The sequence below is a fragment of the Perna viridis genome, chromosome 3 (assembly GCF_037379345.1).
Source record: "Perna viridis isolate PV_CMFRI_1.1 ecotype Kerala chromosome 3, ASM3737934v1, whole genome shotgun sequence".
Lineage (NCBI taxonomy): Eukaryota > Metazoa > Mollusca > Bivalvia > Mytilida > Mytilidae > Perna > Perna viridis.
In genome coordinates, this window is record NC_142447.1 from 7,260,954 (window position 1) to 7,282,231 (window position 21,278).

General features: G+C 32.0%; 1 protein-coding gene across 1 annotated transcript; it reads right to left on the bottom strand.

The window, feature by feature from the left end:
- Positions 1 to 3,599: 3,599 nt before the first annotated feature.
- On the bottom strand, positions 3,600 to 21,273 carry LOC148620840 (cytochrome P450 4A2-like). Its single transcript, XM_088574679.1, has 11 exons — positions 21,052 to 21,273; positions 15,402 to 15,549; positions 14,390 to 14,571; positions 13,727 to 13,851; positions 13,161 to 13,223; positions 12,033 to 12,156; positions 11,467 to 11,599; positions 8,471 to 8,597; positions 6,974 to 7,252; positions 4,853 to 4,918; positions 3,600 to 4,387 (listed from the first exon to the last, which is right to left on the bottom strand). The coding sequence occupies exons 1-11, from the start codon at positions 21,223 to 21,225 to the stop codon at positions 4,282 to 4,284; spliced, it is 1,527 nt and encodes a 508-aa protein (XP_088430805.1). The 5' UTR covers positions 21,226 to 21,273; the 3' UTR covers positions 3,600 to 4,281.
- Between the last annotated feature and the right edge of the window lie 5 nt (positions 21,274 to 21,278).

Consider the following 21,278-nt stretch of genomic DNA (forward strand, 5'->3'; position numbering starts at 1 on the left):
CAAACGCGAAGAAAAACATCAAATTTCAAATCGTTATGAGGAATCCGGTCAACAAAAACATTGAGCGACAGTGAGAGTTTTTTTAAGTTATTAGTTTTCTAATCTCAACAGAATATAACGATTTGATTTTCAATATTTTGATCGCAAACAAGAATAATTAAACTTTTACTCAGTCTACAAAATGTTCAGATGCTATATCTATGACAGATGGCTGAAGAATAAAAAGCGTCACATGAAGTTGTGATGAGAAAAAAAAATAGGGAATGTGATAATATCATAAACTAATTGAAAAAACGAGTCTTTTACCCGTCTTTGTTCTTAACAAAGGAAAAATCAAGAAACTTCCTTGTACAAATTGTTCCACAACTTTTTAACGGGAGTGACTTATTTTAGATCACTATTTTTAAAATATAGCAATACTTCAGGTGGAAGTGCAAATTTACAAAAAAAAAAAAAAAAAAAAAAAAAAACACACACACACAAAAAATAAAAACCACAAATTCTCACATGATTTAAAGTAATTTTCTTTGTTAATCGACTATATCAAACAAACATTTTGAGCATAAGCGGGAGGGGAGCCCTGACCCCTCAACAAGTCTTGACATTGAGACCGATGTCGGACTTCGAAGAGCTGAGGCTAAATATCCATCCAACAAAAACAGCTCATATAATTCAGACATTCCTAGTACATATACATGATATAACATATTTGAATGTCATGTAAATAACGAGAAATACTTTTCTCGATTGAAATCAAAGTCGGTATAAACCCACTGGAATTAGCATTTACTCTAGACTCCCCTATTGAGAAATCAAATCTTGGTTCAAATCTAAGTGAAGTTTTAGGGGTGTTTTAAGTGGCATATTAAGGAGCTGAAAAACTTATTACTTTCATGATATTGCACTATTTGTATGTTGGTTGTCGTTCCATGTCTTATCGACTGAAATCTGTAGCTTCACGAAATGCAAACCACTAAAACACTCAGTCTTTTTTTTTTGTATTGGACATCATAGAATGTGGATTTGGCTTGGTTTTTGCTTAATTAGGCTTCGTCTGCTTTTATTTTATGGCTTTTAATACTTCTTGTACACAGTGTTTGGTTTAGCTTTTTAATGTATTTGGTTTTAATGCTTTTGGTGAAAGATACTCCCGGAAACACATTGAGAATACCGAAATTTGCAATATATTTATGATTGGTATTTTTGTATTTGTTTTCTTACAGATAACGTTTTGTTTGTCATTATAACTATTCAAAATTCATGCAACAACTCGGTTATCTTTTCTATCCTATTTATGATATTTCTGCTACCTCAACAATTACTTTTCCTTGAAGACTTCTGAAATACCTTGGCATTATGCTTGTTCTAAAATTACAGAATCAACCACCAAATGTACCGTTTATTCCAACAAACTTATATATTTTACGAAATTATTTATTATTTGGTTCATTACATGGTTCAGGCATTCATAATACGACTTTCATCGTACATCGTTTCGGTGTGTCCATCTGCACCATGAAAACTAATTTGTTCAGCTTGTCATAGTTTTCCATTTCTCTTTGGTCTACCCTGAACTTGAGAAAAGCAAGGGACGCTTAGCCTACCGGTGCACATAGTCCAAGCTCCAAGTTTTCAGTGGATTCCGAGTTACTCAATTACATTTGTTACTTTGTATGTACTATTGTGGTTATTGTATGTTCTTTGCTGTGTTTTCCATGTCTGGTCTGTCCATTGATTACGTTCTTTTGATTTCCGCAAGAAAATTGGTTCCCTTGATTACTCCTTAAAAAATTAGTGTTTCAGGAAGTAACACTAGTTTTTTTTTAGATATGGCTAATAGTTTTATGTTATGTTTTTCTATATTAAATCTGATATATGTATTACTATATGTATACATAATCAGTTATGGGAGACTTCATTGGTGACCAATGCGATTTCATATCGGTTTTAGAATGGTTTAATTGCATAGAATGTATTTGCATGGGACGTAAATTGGCATAAAGCGTTCTGGTTCCTTTAAATTTGTTAATCGCACATTGTATTTCTGATTTGAATTTTGTAAATCTCAGATTTTTTAAATCCTACGATTACTTATCTAATACTCATTTTTATCTGGAAATATAGGTGTTTTTTGTGAATTAAGTATATTTTTCGTTAATACTAATTTAGTGGACAAGAAATAATTTGAAAAAGTAACCATTTTAACACATATCTCTTACAGGGGAGGTTTACGTTTCTAAAAGTAAAAAACATGTATAAGCGTTTTATGTTATGGAATCCTTGAAAATACTTCAAACTGAAAAAAAAAATTAATACGGTCACGGCATTAGTTGTACAGTAATAAGTTCAAAACTATACGATGCAAGTAACTTATATTTTGCATGTTTTATATACCATGTGAGAAAATTTAAAGGCCAGATTAAATGATTAACTGTTTTTGTTGATTTTTTCCTTATTTTTATCGAGAAAAGTATCTATGTTCGAGAAACACATGAAAAGTTGGTTTATATACAAATATATAAGAAGATTTCATGAAAATCGCATAAGATATATATGACCATGATATCAAATAAAGATGTTCATACAACAGTTTTTCAAAAAGATTAAAACTAATAACTTTTGCCAAGTATTCCGAGGATCAACCACTGAACAAAATAGGGTTACCAATACTTATGCCGTTGAATTTACCAGAGTCTGCTTCATCTTACATCACCTTTATTAACATAGTGAAAGATGAAAACATATCGATAAGTCAGACATATTGTGTCCTAAAATTTAATTTCAGAAAACCCACCTTTCCTCCTCCAAAATAATTGTTTGCCTATCCTTAACTCTTATATCAATTCGAATGTCTTTAAAACAGTTCAGAATTAGCTAAACTTTGAGACCTATATTACGTATAAAAAGATTGAACAAGAAAATGATTATGTCTTCACGTTCTTTGTTATTTTTTTACAGACAAAATGAAACTTTATAGTTACTTTTATCTACATCTTGCAATTATATTATTATATAATATGTGTAAATTTATGCAACAAGTAAATGAGCAATGCGTGTAACGTGTTTAGAATGAACTTAATTTAAATATCTGTAAAGTACAACTCTAAATGAAGTAATATTACTATACTTTGTAATCGTAACCCTGTGATCATTTAAGGGGTTACAAAACACCTAAAGGAAATAACTGTAAAAATCAGTAAAACGTTTTATATTGTGACACTCTGATACCAAACTCAAAGCATCTTATCGAACAAGTTTTGTTGATGTTCATTTTTTCATTGAAATAATTCCCATGAAACATTAGGTTAAACTGTCTTGAAATTTATTTACCTTTCTTCTGTAATCAAGCTAAAACATTGGATAAAATGCCGAGAAATTTAAACAAGTCACATAAATTGTAGAGGAGATATAAAGTGACCAATTAAATAGACACCTTCATTCAAGCATTAAACAGCTTTTTTTAAAATAGGGGATTTTTTCTTACAGGAACAAGGAAAAAGACTTGGTGGTTGTCGATTTTAAAGGAAAACCTGAGATCCTAAAAACTCCGAGAGGAAAGTTGAACAATATTTACTTAATGGTGAATTAAACAAGCTGTATCATTTTTGTATAATTTTATTACAAGTGGACATGTAATGCTAAAACTGTATAAAAACTTGGACTAGCTTTACATATATTACAATGATAATATACAAAACGATTTTGCAATGTGCATTAGCTAAATTAAAGATAAGATTATTATAGAGAATTAATAAAATAGAGAATGAGTTTTATTTTGTGTTGTGCAATGACTTCATATAATCATACTGAGTTAAGACTCCTGTATGTTTGGCTTTTTATTTTATATGGGCTTCTCTTTCAAATTGGTATAGTTCTTAAACATAGAAAATGTCAAGTAGACAAGTTATTTATGTAAGTTTCTTTTCCACACATTTAAATTCAGAACTGAATTACTCAATTTATAGTAGAAACCATTTTATTATATATGCTTCTCTGATGTGTACTACCTTCTGTTATGTTGTAAGAATACTGAAATATGTACTGTTGCATGTTGTAATATCAAACTGCTATTCATCAACAAAGTAACATAACATCAATAACTTCAAGACGTACACAATCAAGAAACAAAAAATTAGAAAAGTCGTACAGTTGTAAATAAATGAGATGTTAATGTTTTATAATATTCATTAATTTTCACATACCTATACATATTTTACACAAAAAAATCATACGTGGTGGTATATAATTCGTCAACTTGAGCAATGTTTTCATGATCAAAATCTACCGCTCTCTTCTCTTTGCAAAACATTTGATTCCGTTCTTAGCCCTCATAACCATAGCGATTTCATGTTCAACTTTGTGGTTTGGATCAATTTCTATGGAAAACCTATAAAGTATAAAACAAATAAGAAACACAAGCTCTAAACAGCGTCTGACGTTCGAAATTCACTCTAGACTCTACAGTCAGCCCTCTTGGGAAATCCAAAGATCTTGCAAAGTCGAGAAAAAAACAATGATTTGACGCTAATTTATTCGATTATCAAATATTGTTTTATTTTTTAAAAAAAGTTCGAAAATCCTGTCTGCAGCGGTCAGTAGTAAAAGACGGAACAAACGTCTGCTGCTGCGTGGAGCTTGTACGAAACGGTGCAAACAGTAAGTATTCATTGTAGTGCGAAAAGCAAAACAAAACGCAACAAAAAATAAAAGAAAAACAAAGAAGAAAAATACTGAAGTATATTGAATGTGTTTTGTATTAAAAGTTAGTTTCTGGTAATTTAAAATATTCTATGGACCTGTTGAAACATTTCGACCGCAGGCGAAATAGCGCTACTCTATATAACCTTCTTACCTCTCTAGAACTCTTGCAATAAGAGTTTTTTCTTCGTTCATAGCAAAATGCTGTCCGATGCAGTTTCTGATAATAAAAAAAAATTATTTAGTTCAGAAGATACATTTATATCTAGTTGATTCATTTCTTCCTTAAATGAAAGAAGTGAATAATAATTGTTTTGCGGGACGATTGTGTAAATATAAAATAAAAACAATTGCTGATGTGTTTGTAACACTATCAAAGTAACCAAAAAACGTTTTATTTGACCTAACATAGAAGGTTTTATCCTGAAATAATTGTCTTCACATACAAATACCCAGTGTTAATGTAGCTATGCTGTGTTTGTGTACATACATATGATTGCCTGGTTTGGCTATACGTATAGCACATGCACATAAATATTTCATATCACTAAAAAGCCAGCCGGGATTTGCCAATTTAACAATATGAAATACATTCGGCGAGACACAATAGGGATAAATTATAAATAAACACATTCTACTTATATTTTTTTTTAAAATCATTGTAGGGTAAATAAACTATTTCAGTAACGTAAGCAAGCAAGCAAGCGAGTAATTTGTTATATTGACATGTGTTAACGTACATGATATTTATGTAGTTTAAACACCCGCTCTTTTGGACTTGCAAGTCATCCTATATCTAAATATCATTGTGAGAACGTCTTAAATTGTAAGCTCGGCCAAATAAATTAATTCACTTGTGTGTTCAGACATTAAATTATGTATCTTAGCAATAGTGTTCATAGTTATATACTCATTTAAAGAATGTAACTAAAGCAAAACGGTTTATTTTATGCGTAAATCAACCCTAAGTTTTTTTTTATACAAGATAATATATATTCAGATATTAGTAACAGTCCTTATAATTTGATATTTTGGCAACACTATGATGAATTCAAATCAATTTATTCCAATACACACGCCTTTTAATCACACCTGGCCGAAGGCCGTGTGAACTATTGCCACCATTTAGCGTCTGTCGTCGTCGTCGTTAACAATTTTTCAAAACTCTTCTCGTCTGATATTACTTGACCAATTGAAACCAAACTTGGTACGACTGTTTCTTGGGGTATCCTGCATAGAACTGATATGGCGATTGTCGAAAAACATGGCCGCGTTCCATAAAAATAGAACATAGGGACAGACAGTAGTTGTTCGCATATATCTCCCAACCCGTTAAGTTTAGCCATATTCTGACAAAACAAATGTATTCAGCATGATGAGATCTATCTATAGGCAAATTTTCACTTAAATTTGTAAAGCCATTTTTGAGTTATTGCCCTTTTGAGTTATTAGCTATTTTTAATGTTATTTCTTTCAAAAATCTTCTTCTCTGACACTACTAAACCATTTGGAACCAAAATTTGTATGAATGTTCCCTGGTGTATCCTGCAGATAAATAATGTAGGGATTTTTGATTTGTTGAAAAACATGGCCACCGTTACTAAAAATAGAACATAGGGGTCAGACAGTAGTTTATTGCACATATCTCCAAAACCGTAAGCCAAACGCTTTCAATTGCTAAAATGGTCATCATTATAAGGCCTTCAAAAGTCGTCGGGGATCAAAGTTGTCAAGCGACTCCTTGCAAGATTTATTGGCATTGAAATATGAAAACTTACGTGTTTTTTTTAACAGTTATCAGCCAATATCTTGAAAACTAATAATAGATAGAAAGAAGCACTCGACTTCTGTAATGATCCTTATGAGTGCAACCAATGTCTTCTTGAGTCAAAATGTTGGAGAACTCCTTGTTAAATTTATTGCCCTTGAAAGCCACACTTTAACCAGGTGAGCGATTCAGGGTCCTGGGAGCCTATTCTTTCTGACAGGATTATTTCATTGTGAACAGTAGTCTGGTTAAAAGGGGCATTATAAAAAGTTAATGACCTTGTTTATTGATCATGTGATAGGAACATTTTTATACCCAAGATGAAATAAAAACTATGGCATATTTTCTTACAGTAAAAATAGTCTTATTGAATTATTAGAGTTTACAAAAGTTCATTTCGAACATAATTACAAAGCTCACAATCTTTATTATTGAAAATGGGAATCTGACTCCACGGTGTGTTGGTTATATTGTACATATGTTTGCAAACGTAAGTAAGAATGTTACCTTGGTCCTGCTGAAAAAGGTATAAACGCAAACGAGTCTATGGTATCACTTCTATCTTTAGAAAATCGACTCGGATCATAAACAGAAGGTTCAGGCCAAACAGTAGGGTTATGATGTAAACCGTAGACTTGTACAGTAAAGTTGGTGTTGGCTGGGAATGTTATACCATCTATAGTGTAGGGTTTGGATGTATGTCTACCGATGGCTGGAACGGGCGAATGAAGTCTCATCCCTTCTTTGATACATTGAGTCATAAATTCAAACTTCCCTAAATTATCCCTGAAAAGTAAAAGTACTGATTAAAATACATTTATATTGGTCAATGATATGATTTAATCTTTGTTTATGCATTGTTGGGTTGCTAGATGTAACTTTTTATATGATTTTCGAACCAAGCACATAATGTTTTTTTCATAATGAATTTAGTGCCTGATTTTGACATGATGTCTAAATAAACATAGAAAAAACTTTTCAGTACTTAATTAGATGGTAATTGTTTAATCGGTGTTTAGTAAGCCTAATTGCTTGGTCAATTAAAATCCTACAACAAAGTAGTTATACAAGGCTTTGGTTATTTGTATGTCATCCCAGTCAAGGAATTTACTTATGTTTTGGAAGTAAAGAGCAATCAATGGAACCAAGACTCTAGTGGAAATCAATAGAATGTAATCTATGGACATAGATCAGACATGGAAAACAAACAATCAAAACAAAGAACATAACGTAACTGAAATAATACATACAAAATAACAAAAGTAACTCGAACTCCACTAAAAACTGAAAGCATGCACCCGTAGGGAAGCGTGCTCTTCATTTCTATAAACACCTGCCCAGTAAATACATGTAACTAAATTTATAACAGATCGTCAATCATTTTTTTGGCTTCTAATATAGATCTCCAATTTAAATTTTGTCAAGAGTTCAGAAAAAAAAAATTGTTGCTAAATACATGTCAGTCCATCTAGCATTTTACTTTTGACTTGGATTTGATATCAAATTATGGAAAAAGAATTGGGAAAAAGTACTTGGCTCTAAACATACAAGTTCATCAAGCGTATTTGTCTTTATCAAGCCTTGTTCTTTGTAAAAACGACCAAATATTGACGAGCTATTTTTTTAACTAGTAGGTTACTAAATTCTGGACAGCAAATGCTCATTTAACACCTGGATTATAATAAACCCCTATGGTCCCGTGCGCCATAAGTAAGAATACAGATATAATATTGAATATACAACCTTTATTATTCTCAATGAATATATAATGGTGTATAGCAGGACGGCCTACCTGCGTTGTAGTAGATAAAAGATTTAAATAGCCCTTGGCTAAGGGATTAGTTTTTAGCCGAATTGGTTTGTCGCTGGCTTGTCACCGATCGGTCTTGGGCTCAATCCCCAGACGAGGAGGCATATTCTTGTGCGACAAATCATGCTCTCTCATTATAAAGATATTAATTTTGTAAAATTTCTAGTATCAGACTATTTACGATTATTTCTTACCATGATACAAATTCAGGATTATTTTTTAAGACTGTATCGATTTCTTCCTGGCATTGTTTCATGTACTGAGGGTTCTTTGCCAGGTCATACAAAATCCATGTTATTGCACTAGTGGTGGTGTCATGACCTAAAAGACAATATATCAATATGTATCACAAAAAAGTGATATGTTTCATTTCAAAAATATATGATACGCCAAAATTTAAATTTCGGGAACCATTTCAGGGTATAAAACATTTAAAATGTGCAAACAATGTAAATGTGACCATTCATAAATATATTGTAGCTGACATCGTTTTAAAAAGTCCGTTACTAAGCTCTACCTCAACAATAGAGCAAACGAAAAATACAACATTTATTGCACAAAATTGCAAGTTAATTGTAATGATACTTTTGGCCAAAATATCTTGTCGAAAGAGTATCATGGAGTTTTGACACATGTCGCCTGACATAGCTAATCGATCTAACTGATCATCAATTTCTCATCGGTAATCATATTAGCCCTGTTCATCAAACAATTGTCTATCAAACTCTCAAAATAGGTTGATCGATGAAATTTCAATTCGAAATATGATCGATTAGTGATTAGTCTGGAAAAAAATTGAAGTAAATTAATTTAGTTGATTAAATTGCATTAAGATGGAAAAGATGTATATTTTTCCAACATTTTGAATTATTCCTGACTAATAAGCAGCCAGTAAATATAGTAATCGTTCATTTATTAGTAAAAATCTTTCACTATTTGTTAATCAAAATCATCGTTCGTGATCGATAAGTGTTCGATTAACAGAGTTTATCAATTGACCATTTGATTAGTGACCAATAACTAATCAGTTTTGTAGATTAGTTACGTTGGGTTGACTTAATTAGCTACACATTTCACATTCGGCAATTATTTAATATGCCGAAAGTCAATAAGACTCAATTTCACTTAATAAATGGAATTTTAGCTGCAGTAAACATTTCTACCTTAAATGGACATGAGAGATCTTTTTATGTATATGTATGAAAATTATTGAAACTCAAAACTGTATATTAGCCAATACTCGTCCCATTATATTGAAAGAGTAATTAAGGAAATCAAGGTTACAGCGGTAATCAAAAGAATGTAATCCAGAGACAAAGACCAGACATGGAAAACAGACATACACAACAAAGAACATAGAGTAACTAAACTCATACATACAAAGTAACAAAAGCAAATAAGCAACCCGGACTCCACTAAAAACTGGGAGCATGAACCTCTGCTTTTCTAGAATTACCCGCCGAGTTGTTCATAAAAAGTCGTCCAGGGTAGACGAAAGAGGAAAGAAAAACAAGTCGAACAAATCAGTGTTCATGGCGCAGATGGATACACCGTAACGATCCACGAGTTCATGATGACGGCCATATAACTTTTGTAGTGATGACTTAAATCTTGTAGCAACATAACCCTGCCCCAGAAGCCTATTTGTTAGAATTCAAAAAGTCTGTGTAGTTTCCGCAAGCTCTGGCATAACGTATAAGTTGTGATATGAACACTCAATACGCAGGTGCTGAAGCGATGTTGCCACAGATGAAAGGAAAGTTGACAATTTGAATGAAAAGTCATCACGTTTGTCGTAAAGTTTGGTCAATAGTTTTGCTTTACCATTGACTTCTAAGTGTAGGTCAAGATATGAGGCTGGCTTCACAGTGTCTGTAGTATCCTTTATCTCAAGTTCTTTGTGGGTAGATGCCATGTACCAAATCCCCAAAATTAGGATCGTTTAAAGATAATACGTCATCTATATAGCGGAAACTGAGATTAAAGGATCTAGCAAAACGATATTCTTTCTTTCGGATCAGATCAGCTATAAATTCAGCCTCATAAGAGTGAAGGAATAGGATTTCATCTATTCGATGCCTTTTTATTGTATACTAACGGAAAAGGCAGTTTATCTATAAATATATTTATTAATCAGCACTACACACTTACCCTGCTTGAGCACGTATTTTTTTTTAGTCTTTTATATGGATAAATTGTATTATTCAGTGTGTTTGCTTTCAGTTCTTGTACGTACATTTCAGTTATTGATAACATATTTTTCATTTTCTACTTTTTCAGTCTTATCATTCAATTATATCATTTAAAAAAATATTCAAACTAAATTTCTTTTACATCACTAAGAGAAAATGTAATATTCAATTTATATAAAAGAATGCAAGTGCAGCATTTGAAGGCGGCATGGTCCAAGCTATGAAGCCATATGGATGTTGTCAAAATTTTCCGCTGATTATAGAGTGAAAAAAAACAACCATCCACGCATCCCTACTGTTTATGATATATGATAAGAAAGTCTTTAAAATATAAGTTATAAGACAAGCCCAACGTTATGAACCATGCCTCAATTGTTAAAAAATCTACCGAAACACTAACCATGAAGATGTACCGATTGTCGTACTAGGTATACCCTACTTGTACAGAATGAAGATGTGCGACACCAAACAATCATTAACAACATATGCACAAACTTTTTAAAGCCAGATACCAAATGCGAAATCAATCGGTCCGATTGGACCCGAAATTTTGTTAAAAAATTTTGACTGACAGACAATAAAAAGTGTAGGGTTCAGCAAACAATAGAAATGCGTAGATGACTGTTGTATTTTTAATGAAAACTTGTCTGAACTATAAGAAAAACGTAGAAATGGGTCCGGTTTATAACGGTTTAGAAGTTAATGAGAATCAATTAAATATTGCAAATGTCGGAATAAATGACACTGCTTAAATGAGCGACCTTTCATCGGTAGTGTTTTAAGCAAATATATTAAAAGATTCAAAAGAAACTGTATACAAAAATTACTCAAAACCCAAACAATATCTAAATAGGAAGCCAAATCCAGTACAGATAAGTCCTACCAAAGTATTTCAAAGGAACTACATCAATTAAGCCCCATATTTAATATAAGGAATGAAACCTTAGTGCTTTGAACCGAGGTTTTTCCGCATAATTTGGTGTAACTGAAGTAAGTACCTTCAAACATAAAGGTATCTACTTCTGCTCTGATATCCTCTGGCGACATCCCAACACCATTTTCATCTTTAGCTGTCAGTAATATATCTAGGAAATCTATTAACTTCTTCTTCTGTTGTCCCTTCCGTTCATTCTGTGTGGAAAGTAAGATAATTGATTTCGGCAAAATGTCATTTTTAAGGAAATTCGACAGAAAAAGATTAATGAATTTTTGGTAGAATTTGTCTAAATCAGTTAAATTACGTTTTTGAATGAGGTATCTACGGTTTCATAAAGGTGAGCGTTTGAGTAATTTTCATATTAGGTCACAAATTAATCTACGACAATTATCGCTATTACTCATTGTTTCCATTTTTTTAAATCATTTTAAATCTGTAGCACACATATTTTATTTTCAACCAAATCACGACACATCTACACATATTCTGTCTAGTACTAATAAGTACTGAACATAAAGATAAGCGTGTGTATTATTTTAAAAGTGGGGAAAAGTCTAACGTTTTCTTTTCAAGTAAAAGAAAAAAATCAAAAAATAACAATGGGACAATAATAATCCTATTTTCTACCAAAACGTGTTTCCTGCTTCGAATGACTTTGTCAGCAACATCATGTATTAAGTCACAAACATCACTGAATGCTTTACCATCTTTGCTGTTGTTCCATATAAAATCAAACAGGTATAGAGGAGTGCTTAAATCAAAGGGATGAATAATATCAAGTACAACTGGAAAACAGTGGGTAATTCTCCCTAATTGATACTTCTGTTCCCCAAATTACGAAGTTACGAATCTGTTGCTGTGTGAAACTATGAAATAGATTTTGATCAATATCAAAATTGGCAGTAAATCATGGTATTATTAAATAACGGATATGTGAAATTTTCTTTGAAATCCATTCAGCGATGTAAGAGAAGAGGAGTAACAAATACGTATATGAGAAAGGTGCATATGGAAACAATAATCTGACTAACACGCGTTTGTTAAATATGAAAATGGTATGGAAATAGTCATGATCATGCAAAGCCAAATCAAAGATTCATTGTGCTACGCGCACATGATGAACTTCCACGTATTTTTGAGTAGCTCTTTCGGTCACAAGGACCGCAAATAATGTGTCAAGATTTGAGACTAGGGAAGGGCCATGGGATTGATAAATATTGTTTTTTTTTTATTATTATTATAGTTTTAAAGATATTCTATATATGAAATTCACGATATGCCATTTGTTTTGTTCAACATTTCAGAATTTTTCATCTGCACTCGAAAGATCTTCTGGAAACCCTCAATTCAAAATTATTATCAGAATACAAGTTTTAAAACCTATGATTTTTCAACTTTGTGTACTTCTATTCCTATACTAAGTTAAAATTCCGACTCAAAAACATTACACATCGTTGACTGCCTCTTTGCTGGTTTTTTTTCCGGATTACATTATTTTCATTAGAATAGCTAGAATCTCGTTTCCCTTGATTACTCTTTAAATGGAGGTAAGGGTTGGGGTTAAAAAGTAGCTTAAAAAGGCTGACAATGCTACATGTCCCTATGTTTTGACAGTCACAAAAGATGACATATGAAACTTAAAAAGCAATATATGAAATTACTATAAATGTTTGAAAAAATAACCTTTAAAACAGGTTAGCATCGAAAGCAGTGGGGGTTTATTTTACTGATTTTTTACCTCTAATCAATACTCACAGATTTCTACGGATTATCATCCGAGACGCATCTGTGACCGCTTTACAATACGAATGTTGTTTTCTATAAAATTAACAAAAACAAAAACAAAACGAAAACGAAAACGAAACAAAAAACAAAAATAACAACAAAAAAATATTTCAAAAAATTTGAAATAGATATTATGTAAGTGTACGTTGTTTTCTACATAAGTAATGCTAGTTTAATTTTATCTCCTAGAAGCAAACATTCGAGTTTAGGGATTTTAAATTAATTAGATAAAATCGTCAGAGACAATGAAAAATACTAAATGTATTAGTTTTTTTGGAAAAAATTGACGTTTATAATATTTATGTTGTTTAGCTTTTAATGTTTTTCTATAACCTTTAGATTCATTATAATATTTATGTTGTTTATCTTTTAATGTTTTTCTATAACCTTTCTATAACCTTTAGATTCATTAACTTTAGTTCAATCATATTAAACATATTTTAAAAAATAATTTTTCTTAAACTAAAAAAAAATTCTGGTATTTCTTTATGACAATATTGGCTTTGCAGTAGAACATTCCGCTTTATCACAAATACCTGTCTTTCTGACAATTGGTTTTATATGAGAAAGCACATTGTAGAATGATATCTAAAGTACAATTACTGATCAGACTGAAAAGTTCAAAACTTTCACCGGATTCAGCATGCTTGTCTATGATATCCTGAAAAACAAAAATCGGATGCTAAAATACGTGTCTCCTTGTGTAGGTACAGATTAAAGAAAACGGATCGAGATGGTAATAATACTTTTAATGGTATAAACGTTTTGAAACGCCCATAATAATTATGAAATGGAATTCAATTCTACCCAGCAACTTCATATTATATACATGTATAATTACTAAATAATACAGGAAACGACGTTACGTACGATCGATTTAAACATTTGATTATTGAACACTTAACTGCATCTTATTAACAACTCGATTTTTTTCGAGACTAACAGAAGAGGCACTTACTGTACCGGAGTACCTGATCCACGCCTACAGTGGAGTCCGGATTGTTCATTTATATCGGATTCTATGTACGTGTGATTTAAGTTATTTCATGTATTTATTTGGCATATTGTGATCATTAGATTACGTTTTTATGTACCCTACAAACCGACTCCTGGTTCTCCTGATTTTTCTTTCAATAACGATATTCCAAACAATTCTGAGATTGTTTCCAGAAGCACATAGCGTTTTCCTTTCTACTTACAAGCATTACATCAGTACACTGGTTGTATATTTCTTGGTAGGGTTTGAGTATATCAAAATGAAATGCTGGGGTCAGAAGTCTACGAGATCGAGCCCACTTAGCACCTCCAGCAAGAAGTAAGCCCTCTCCAAGCCATGGTAATGCAGCCTTGTATACTCCCGTTAATCCCATTGGTTTTGGATCTAGAACACGATACATTTATTAAAATTTTGAATAGTTATATGAAAATTTTAATACCACGTTAACAAGACTGTCGACCTTATTCGATATTTTCATAATTCAGTATAAATAGTACTAGAAAATTTTCTTGATGAGTTAGCAGTAATGTGCATAATAAGTTAATTCATCCAATTGATTTATTCCGCGGCTCTTACAAGTTATGGTGTAAATATCATACCACAGGTCAAGCAAGCAGATTGTTAGACCGTAAAAGTATATTAATCTTTATTTATTTTCACACATATATCCAAAATGAAGAATGATTTATTGCTGATTAAAAGGTTTCTTTTGTGCTCGTTTAACTGAGTATTTAAAGTTATTTTTGCACAACTGTGTTTGATATATTACTTTACTTGCAAGTCAAACTCAAGTCGAAAATCTATACGGTGCCGCCTGTTCTTCTGTTTTCATTTGCATATAACAATGGACTTTACATGGAGAGCTGAGCACATCCCGACTTCAGTATTTGGTTTTGCTATAGTATTATTATGATATTATATTAAAAAGCTGGGAAAAAATATATCGAAATGAAGCTATGACATAAGAATGAAGCAGAGAGCGAAAATGATTTTGTCTTTAATTAAGGAGGTAGATCTGGGGTAAGGGACACAACTCTTGAAATCAGTGATATGTTTGTATCATATTCAATATCACCAAAGCCTGCCAAGGTTTCATTTGAAAGGTGCTTTGATGCTTACATGAGATTGATTTAAAATGCTAAATACAAAAGTTTCAATGATGAGTTGTGTCCCTTACCATAGGTCTACCCCCATTAAGATCATGTAAACGATACCTGCTGTCTTTAAGATGATTTTTGCTGTATCTGGATGTACTAGCAGGACAGTTGGTTTGAAGGAACCAAAATATACCCGAAAGAACCTTGGACATTTTTTCACTAAGCCCTCTAATTCTTCAATATTCACGCTCTTGTCCTTGATTAGCTGAAGTGAGAACCGAACAAGAAACTCAGTCAAACAAGTAATTGATATTCCTTGCACCAAAATACAAAAACATTAATTCCTTATTTCAATTAAAGATTACAACCTTTCAAAAGGCCTCAATTTTCCATTTCTTGTCTTTAAACGTTAACTTCAATGTACAAATTATTATTTAGGAATATCTATAATTCCATCCAATTCTCTGTTACTTTTAACTTTATATTTTATCAGCAAGAATTACAAACAATATTTATATAGTTTATACAGCAGTTTATAAGCAAGTATAGATGATAACTCATGTCAGAAATTACGTTATTTTATAAAACATAGGTAAGTTTATGCTAACTAGTATTTCTAATTTCAAAAGCCATGTCTGCGCGTTTTCAAAATGCTTTTATTTTGAGTTTTTTTTTTCATACTTAATTAAATAAAAAGTTCTTATAATATGTTGTATTTTTCTGAGGTACATGAATATCCATACGCAGAAATATTTTCGATTAAACTCATTTTATCTATTATTTGGAAACGTCTTGCTTTCGTGGTTAGTGTGTTAAAAGATATGCATTCTATTTCTTTTTTCTGAGTCTTCAAGTAAAACATTATATTATATATTTATGCCACCACGTGTTTGCTAATTTTATTTCATAATTCATTGATTTGAGATATCAAATTCATAACCAAATTCTCAATTTCAAAATATAATTGATAATTGAGTATGTTTCATAGTGATTATTCGTTACCGTTATCTAATTTGATAAATTCGGATATTAGTCCTATATTTCCAAGTTTTCTACTTTGTTAACAACATTAAACTTAGTAAAAAATGAATGATGTCGCCTTAACAACATTAGATTTTGACCCGTGTCGAGAATCTGAATTATTGCTTCTAGATCTTTACCGGATTATGCCCAATTTCAATATTGGGAGTGACGCTGGCGGAGCAGGACATGCTTACCCTTTTGGAGCACCTGATGTCACTCCCTGTTTATCATATTGCTAGTGCTTTAATTGTTTTGTGTGACGTCTTTCATCCCTTATCGTCAGTTTTTATTTTTAACCTTTTTATTAGATTGTTTCATGTGTTCACATTTAGGCTATGATTTTGGATTTTGACGTATTCGAATTATCCCACTGCTTACGCTTCTGTATTTTTTGCCGATATATATATATATATTTATATATATATATATATAGATACTTTCCCAATTCGCAGAATCCCTAGGTACGGGGAACCGAATGTGGTAATGTACTCAATTTTGTACAGACAAAAGTGAATTTTGTTCAACCAAAATGAATTCAGATTAACAAAATTTATGACAAACTACAAATTTTCAATTTTGTGAGACAAAAGTCAATTTTGTTTCACAAAAGTCAGTTTTACTTCACAAAAGTCAATTTAATTGTGAGACAAAATTGAATTTTATCAATTTAGATCGAAGACCAGAATTGATATAGCAGTCACCAGAGCCTTTAGATTTGTAAAGCCTGATAGCATCTGCAATTATCTTACACAGCCGCCGTAAAATAGTCTCATTGGCATACCCATATAGGTTCAAATGCAGTTAGTTAAGTCTATATTGTAGGTATTTCTAATACACTAAATTTAATTCTATGTTATCTACGCCAATAAACAAACCCAGTAAACAACTTTTACTGCGAACTTAATATGCTGATTAATTAGGATTGTACATTTGTATTAACAACGATCCAATTAATAGTTCACTTCTAATCCCTAATCATACCTGTTTATTTCTATGCAATCAGTCGTTCACTGTCGATATATTCAATTAAGTTGTCTAGTCTATTTATTTCAGACGCATAATACAGATAGAAATGAAAACCTGCCAGCATAAATTGTCGGAATGCTAAAGCTGTCTTCTGATATTTCATACAGGCCCTTACGGATCCAAATATTTACAAAAAGGGGCAGTGGATTCGATAAAGAAACTTATATAAAGAAAGGACTTCCATGCTATCATTGGCAACTATTTTTTTTTTGCCAAATGTTTTACAAAAGGGTATCATAACCCCCTAAAACTATCTCGATGTATTACTCACTATATCGTGTATCTTTATTTCTCCTTATGACATCGGAATTATAATAAAATTTGGCTGAGACGATGGCATAGGAATTTCGATAAAGCATTTCTCGGGAATGGTGACAAGTCTTTGGTCTGGTGATATTGCTTTTTGTAATAATCATTCTATTGGGCTGTTTTGGTCATGTGTAAAGATAATGGAACTGCAGGTGCTCCAGGTACTCCAGGGCCTAAAAGTGCATGGCTAGTGTTGTCTGCACCATACATAATTGTTGAAATTGTTATCTAAGACTTTGGCGTTTATGTTAATGCACGTGTATGTGGAACTAGATGCCCAAGAAACTAAGCACTTAAATTGAAACAGAGGTGTCTATGCGGTAACTTGTAGCACTTGAGCTATAAAGCTTATATCAGCTGAGGAATGTAGCTAGTTAAGAGAGACGTGTATCTAAGGATTTTATTTCAATGACTGTGGCGGCTTAAGTTTGAATGATTTGACAGACTGGTTCGACCTGGAGGTCAATAATCGACTTGAAAATATTTAGAAACTGGGAAAGACCAACTAATAGTTTGTAGTTCAATTACGCAGTATGTCGGAGAGTTTTAGCTCATTCATCTATGTGTTCCATGCAAACCGACATCGAACCTGAATATTACGCAAACTGGCGCACTGCCACGATGCATTATGAAATTGGTGTGTGTGCTTTTTTTTTGTAATGTCCTTCGTCATTAGAATGGTGAATTTAAAAATAAATCAAAGAGTTCAACATTTACTATTTACAATAATAAGTTTATGTTTAGATACGTTTCAATTCAATCCTCGTACTTTCCTTTTATTCCAAATTTTTGTAATTTGACGATTATTTGAGGCGAATAAGTTCAAACGATCGATATAAATTGATTCAGTACCTAAGTACTTTGATTGTCATTAAAGTCAATTTTGTAAGACAAAATTGATTTTTGTCATAAAAGTCAATTTTGTATGCAAATTAGTTTACAGAATCCATTGAATATGCAAATGAATTCTCTCATCACGATTTTGTAAGAAGGTTTCTCATTGGATATAGTAACCGCGGGTCTCGCAGACGCAAGTTTCCGATTACTTTCAGCAACGCAGGGCGGTTAAGGCCGTTTTAAGTGAAATTAAAATTAAAAATCTTTAAAGTTGCATTCTACAGTAAAACTGTTTTGAAATGACTAAAATCACTGTTGTACGTTTTTTTGTTTTAAAATACGCGATTTTTCTACTTTCTATTTATTGGGATTTTCCCTGGTGAATCAGCTATAAAATGCTTTTGCCAGACCTTTTAATCACAACCAAATTTGTTAAAATTTGACAAGATAATTTGTATTAAATAAATGTATTTGTCCCAAATTTTGCTGAAAAAGGAAAGAAACGTCAGATTAGCCAAGGAAATCATATTAGAAATATGTTGTGCGTGAAATTTGTTTGTCTGTCAATGTCGGCGAAAGATTTATTTTGTTCCACTATCCCTAAAGATTTTTTGCCAGATACAGATGGATTCCTTATTTCATTCTGATTCTATTGATGTATGATACAAGAAATTCGGTTGAGTGGAACAGGTCGGGCGAGATGAAAAACCGACATATATAGTTCGTGTCTAACTTTCGTTTCCCTTTTTTAAGTCGTTATAGTGTTAGCGACTTCTTGCACTTGTAATTTCTGTATTTAATATTCGCATATGATTTGTATTAATGTGTAGGTATACGCCACATAATCCAGCAGATCTTCGCCGTGTTCACCGCCACTGCGTTACAGTTCTAGATTCATACGAGATAAAAATGTACCTCTTAAATATCATACACGTGTGTTCTAGTGTGTTTCTTGCTTGAATGACAACGGGAAGTTTACATGAAATAATCAGTTAGCTTTGAACATTACCAAATTTCCGATTCAGGCACTGAGGCTAGTCACAAGACTTTATAGGTCATATGCATTAGCACGCCCGATATTCATGAATATTCATTGCCAGCTGCTTAATCTGGTTCATAAACTGGTTTCCTGTCAACATCATAAGCGACCCAAAGATCGCTACAACGTACCTTTTTAAAAACTTATCATACACATGTCTATGCGTGTTTTTGCTTGTATTAGAACCGGAAGTTTACATTAAAAGACAAAATGGTCGGTGAGCATTGAATTTATGTAATATTACCCAGTTTCCGATTCAAACACAGGCGTTTGTTACAATTGATAATATAAAGGTCATATGTATTATCAGTACACCGATATCTCTATATAGCCATTTCGGTCATAACGGTTACGAAAGAGTACGCAACAATACCAAGGGAACCTAGATTTTTACAGAAGTCCCCCGATTTTAGAGCATATCGCATTTGTACCATTTCGGATGTTTAAAGTACGCCGAAATCAGTGACAGTGAATATTTTACAATTAGCGACTTTGAAGACTTCAGTCTTTGATTAAATAACTCTCAAACACTCTTTAGATTCAAGATTAAGTGACACAGTGGGTTATGATTATGATATCCGATATTTCTTTCGCTTGTGTGCTTTATCATAACCGTGTACATTCGCACTTTATCTACTGTATTGTAGTGAATTAGAGTTTGTACATGTAATACACGTGTACATGATGCTGCACATTTTGAATTCATTTGCATATCCAAAGGATTCTATAAACTAATTTGCATACAAAATTGACTTTTGTTACACAAAATTGAATTTTGTCTCACAGAATTGACTTTTGTCACACAGAATTGACTTTTATCTCACAGAAATGACTTTTGTGACACAAAATTGAATTATGTCTCAAAAAATGAATTTCGTCATTACGAAAGTGAAGTGATCATAAAACAAGTCTGCTTTCTTATGCCGTATTCCGAAAAGCTGGTATTTATATTAATACCATTTATTCACGTGTATTTTTTTTTCATTTATTAATATCAATTCAATAATTGAATAATGCACCTGTTGATAGAAATGTATATTTATTTTATTAAATGTATATTAATATTAATAAATGGGAATAAATTTCATAACGGCTTGCCATTGCCAGTTTCAATACACAGATTGTGCAGTAATTAATCTTATTCTTGTAATAGATTAACGATAATTATATTGCTGGAATAGTATGATACGATTATGAAACAAGTTTAAAATACTAGTTTGATCACAATTAAAATTCGGAAACTGTAAAACCCACAGACTTGTCAAGTACTCTTCTTAAAAGTATCAATTTACAATACAGAACTCAACTTCTCAAGTAATAATTGACCCTTTAACCCAACCAACCTTAAATAACGGTTACAGATGTTTAGAATTTTTCATAATGCAGATTCAAAAAGATACACGTAATACAATTATTGCCCATTATTAAATACGATCCCTAATGAATCAAAATGTCAAATTATTTTTTTTTGTCTACTTGAGTACACAAAAACATGTATACACAATGTGGTCAATGCCCTCTACATATACTTACCAGTGGTAAATGACCTTTAAACCAATGTTTTTGTTCTGCGCTGTATCCAGGTAAATTATCAAAAAATTGTCTCCATCGATAAAACCACACGAGATTTTCTACAATTATAAACAAAACATAAACACATATCCCAACTAATAAGGTAGAGGTTAAAGTGCCACTCCAGGTTATCATTGCAATATATTTAAATTTATGGTGTCAGCTGCCCATGGACACAGGAGTTCGGA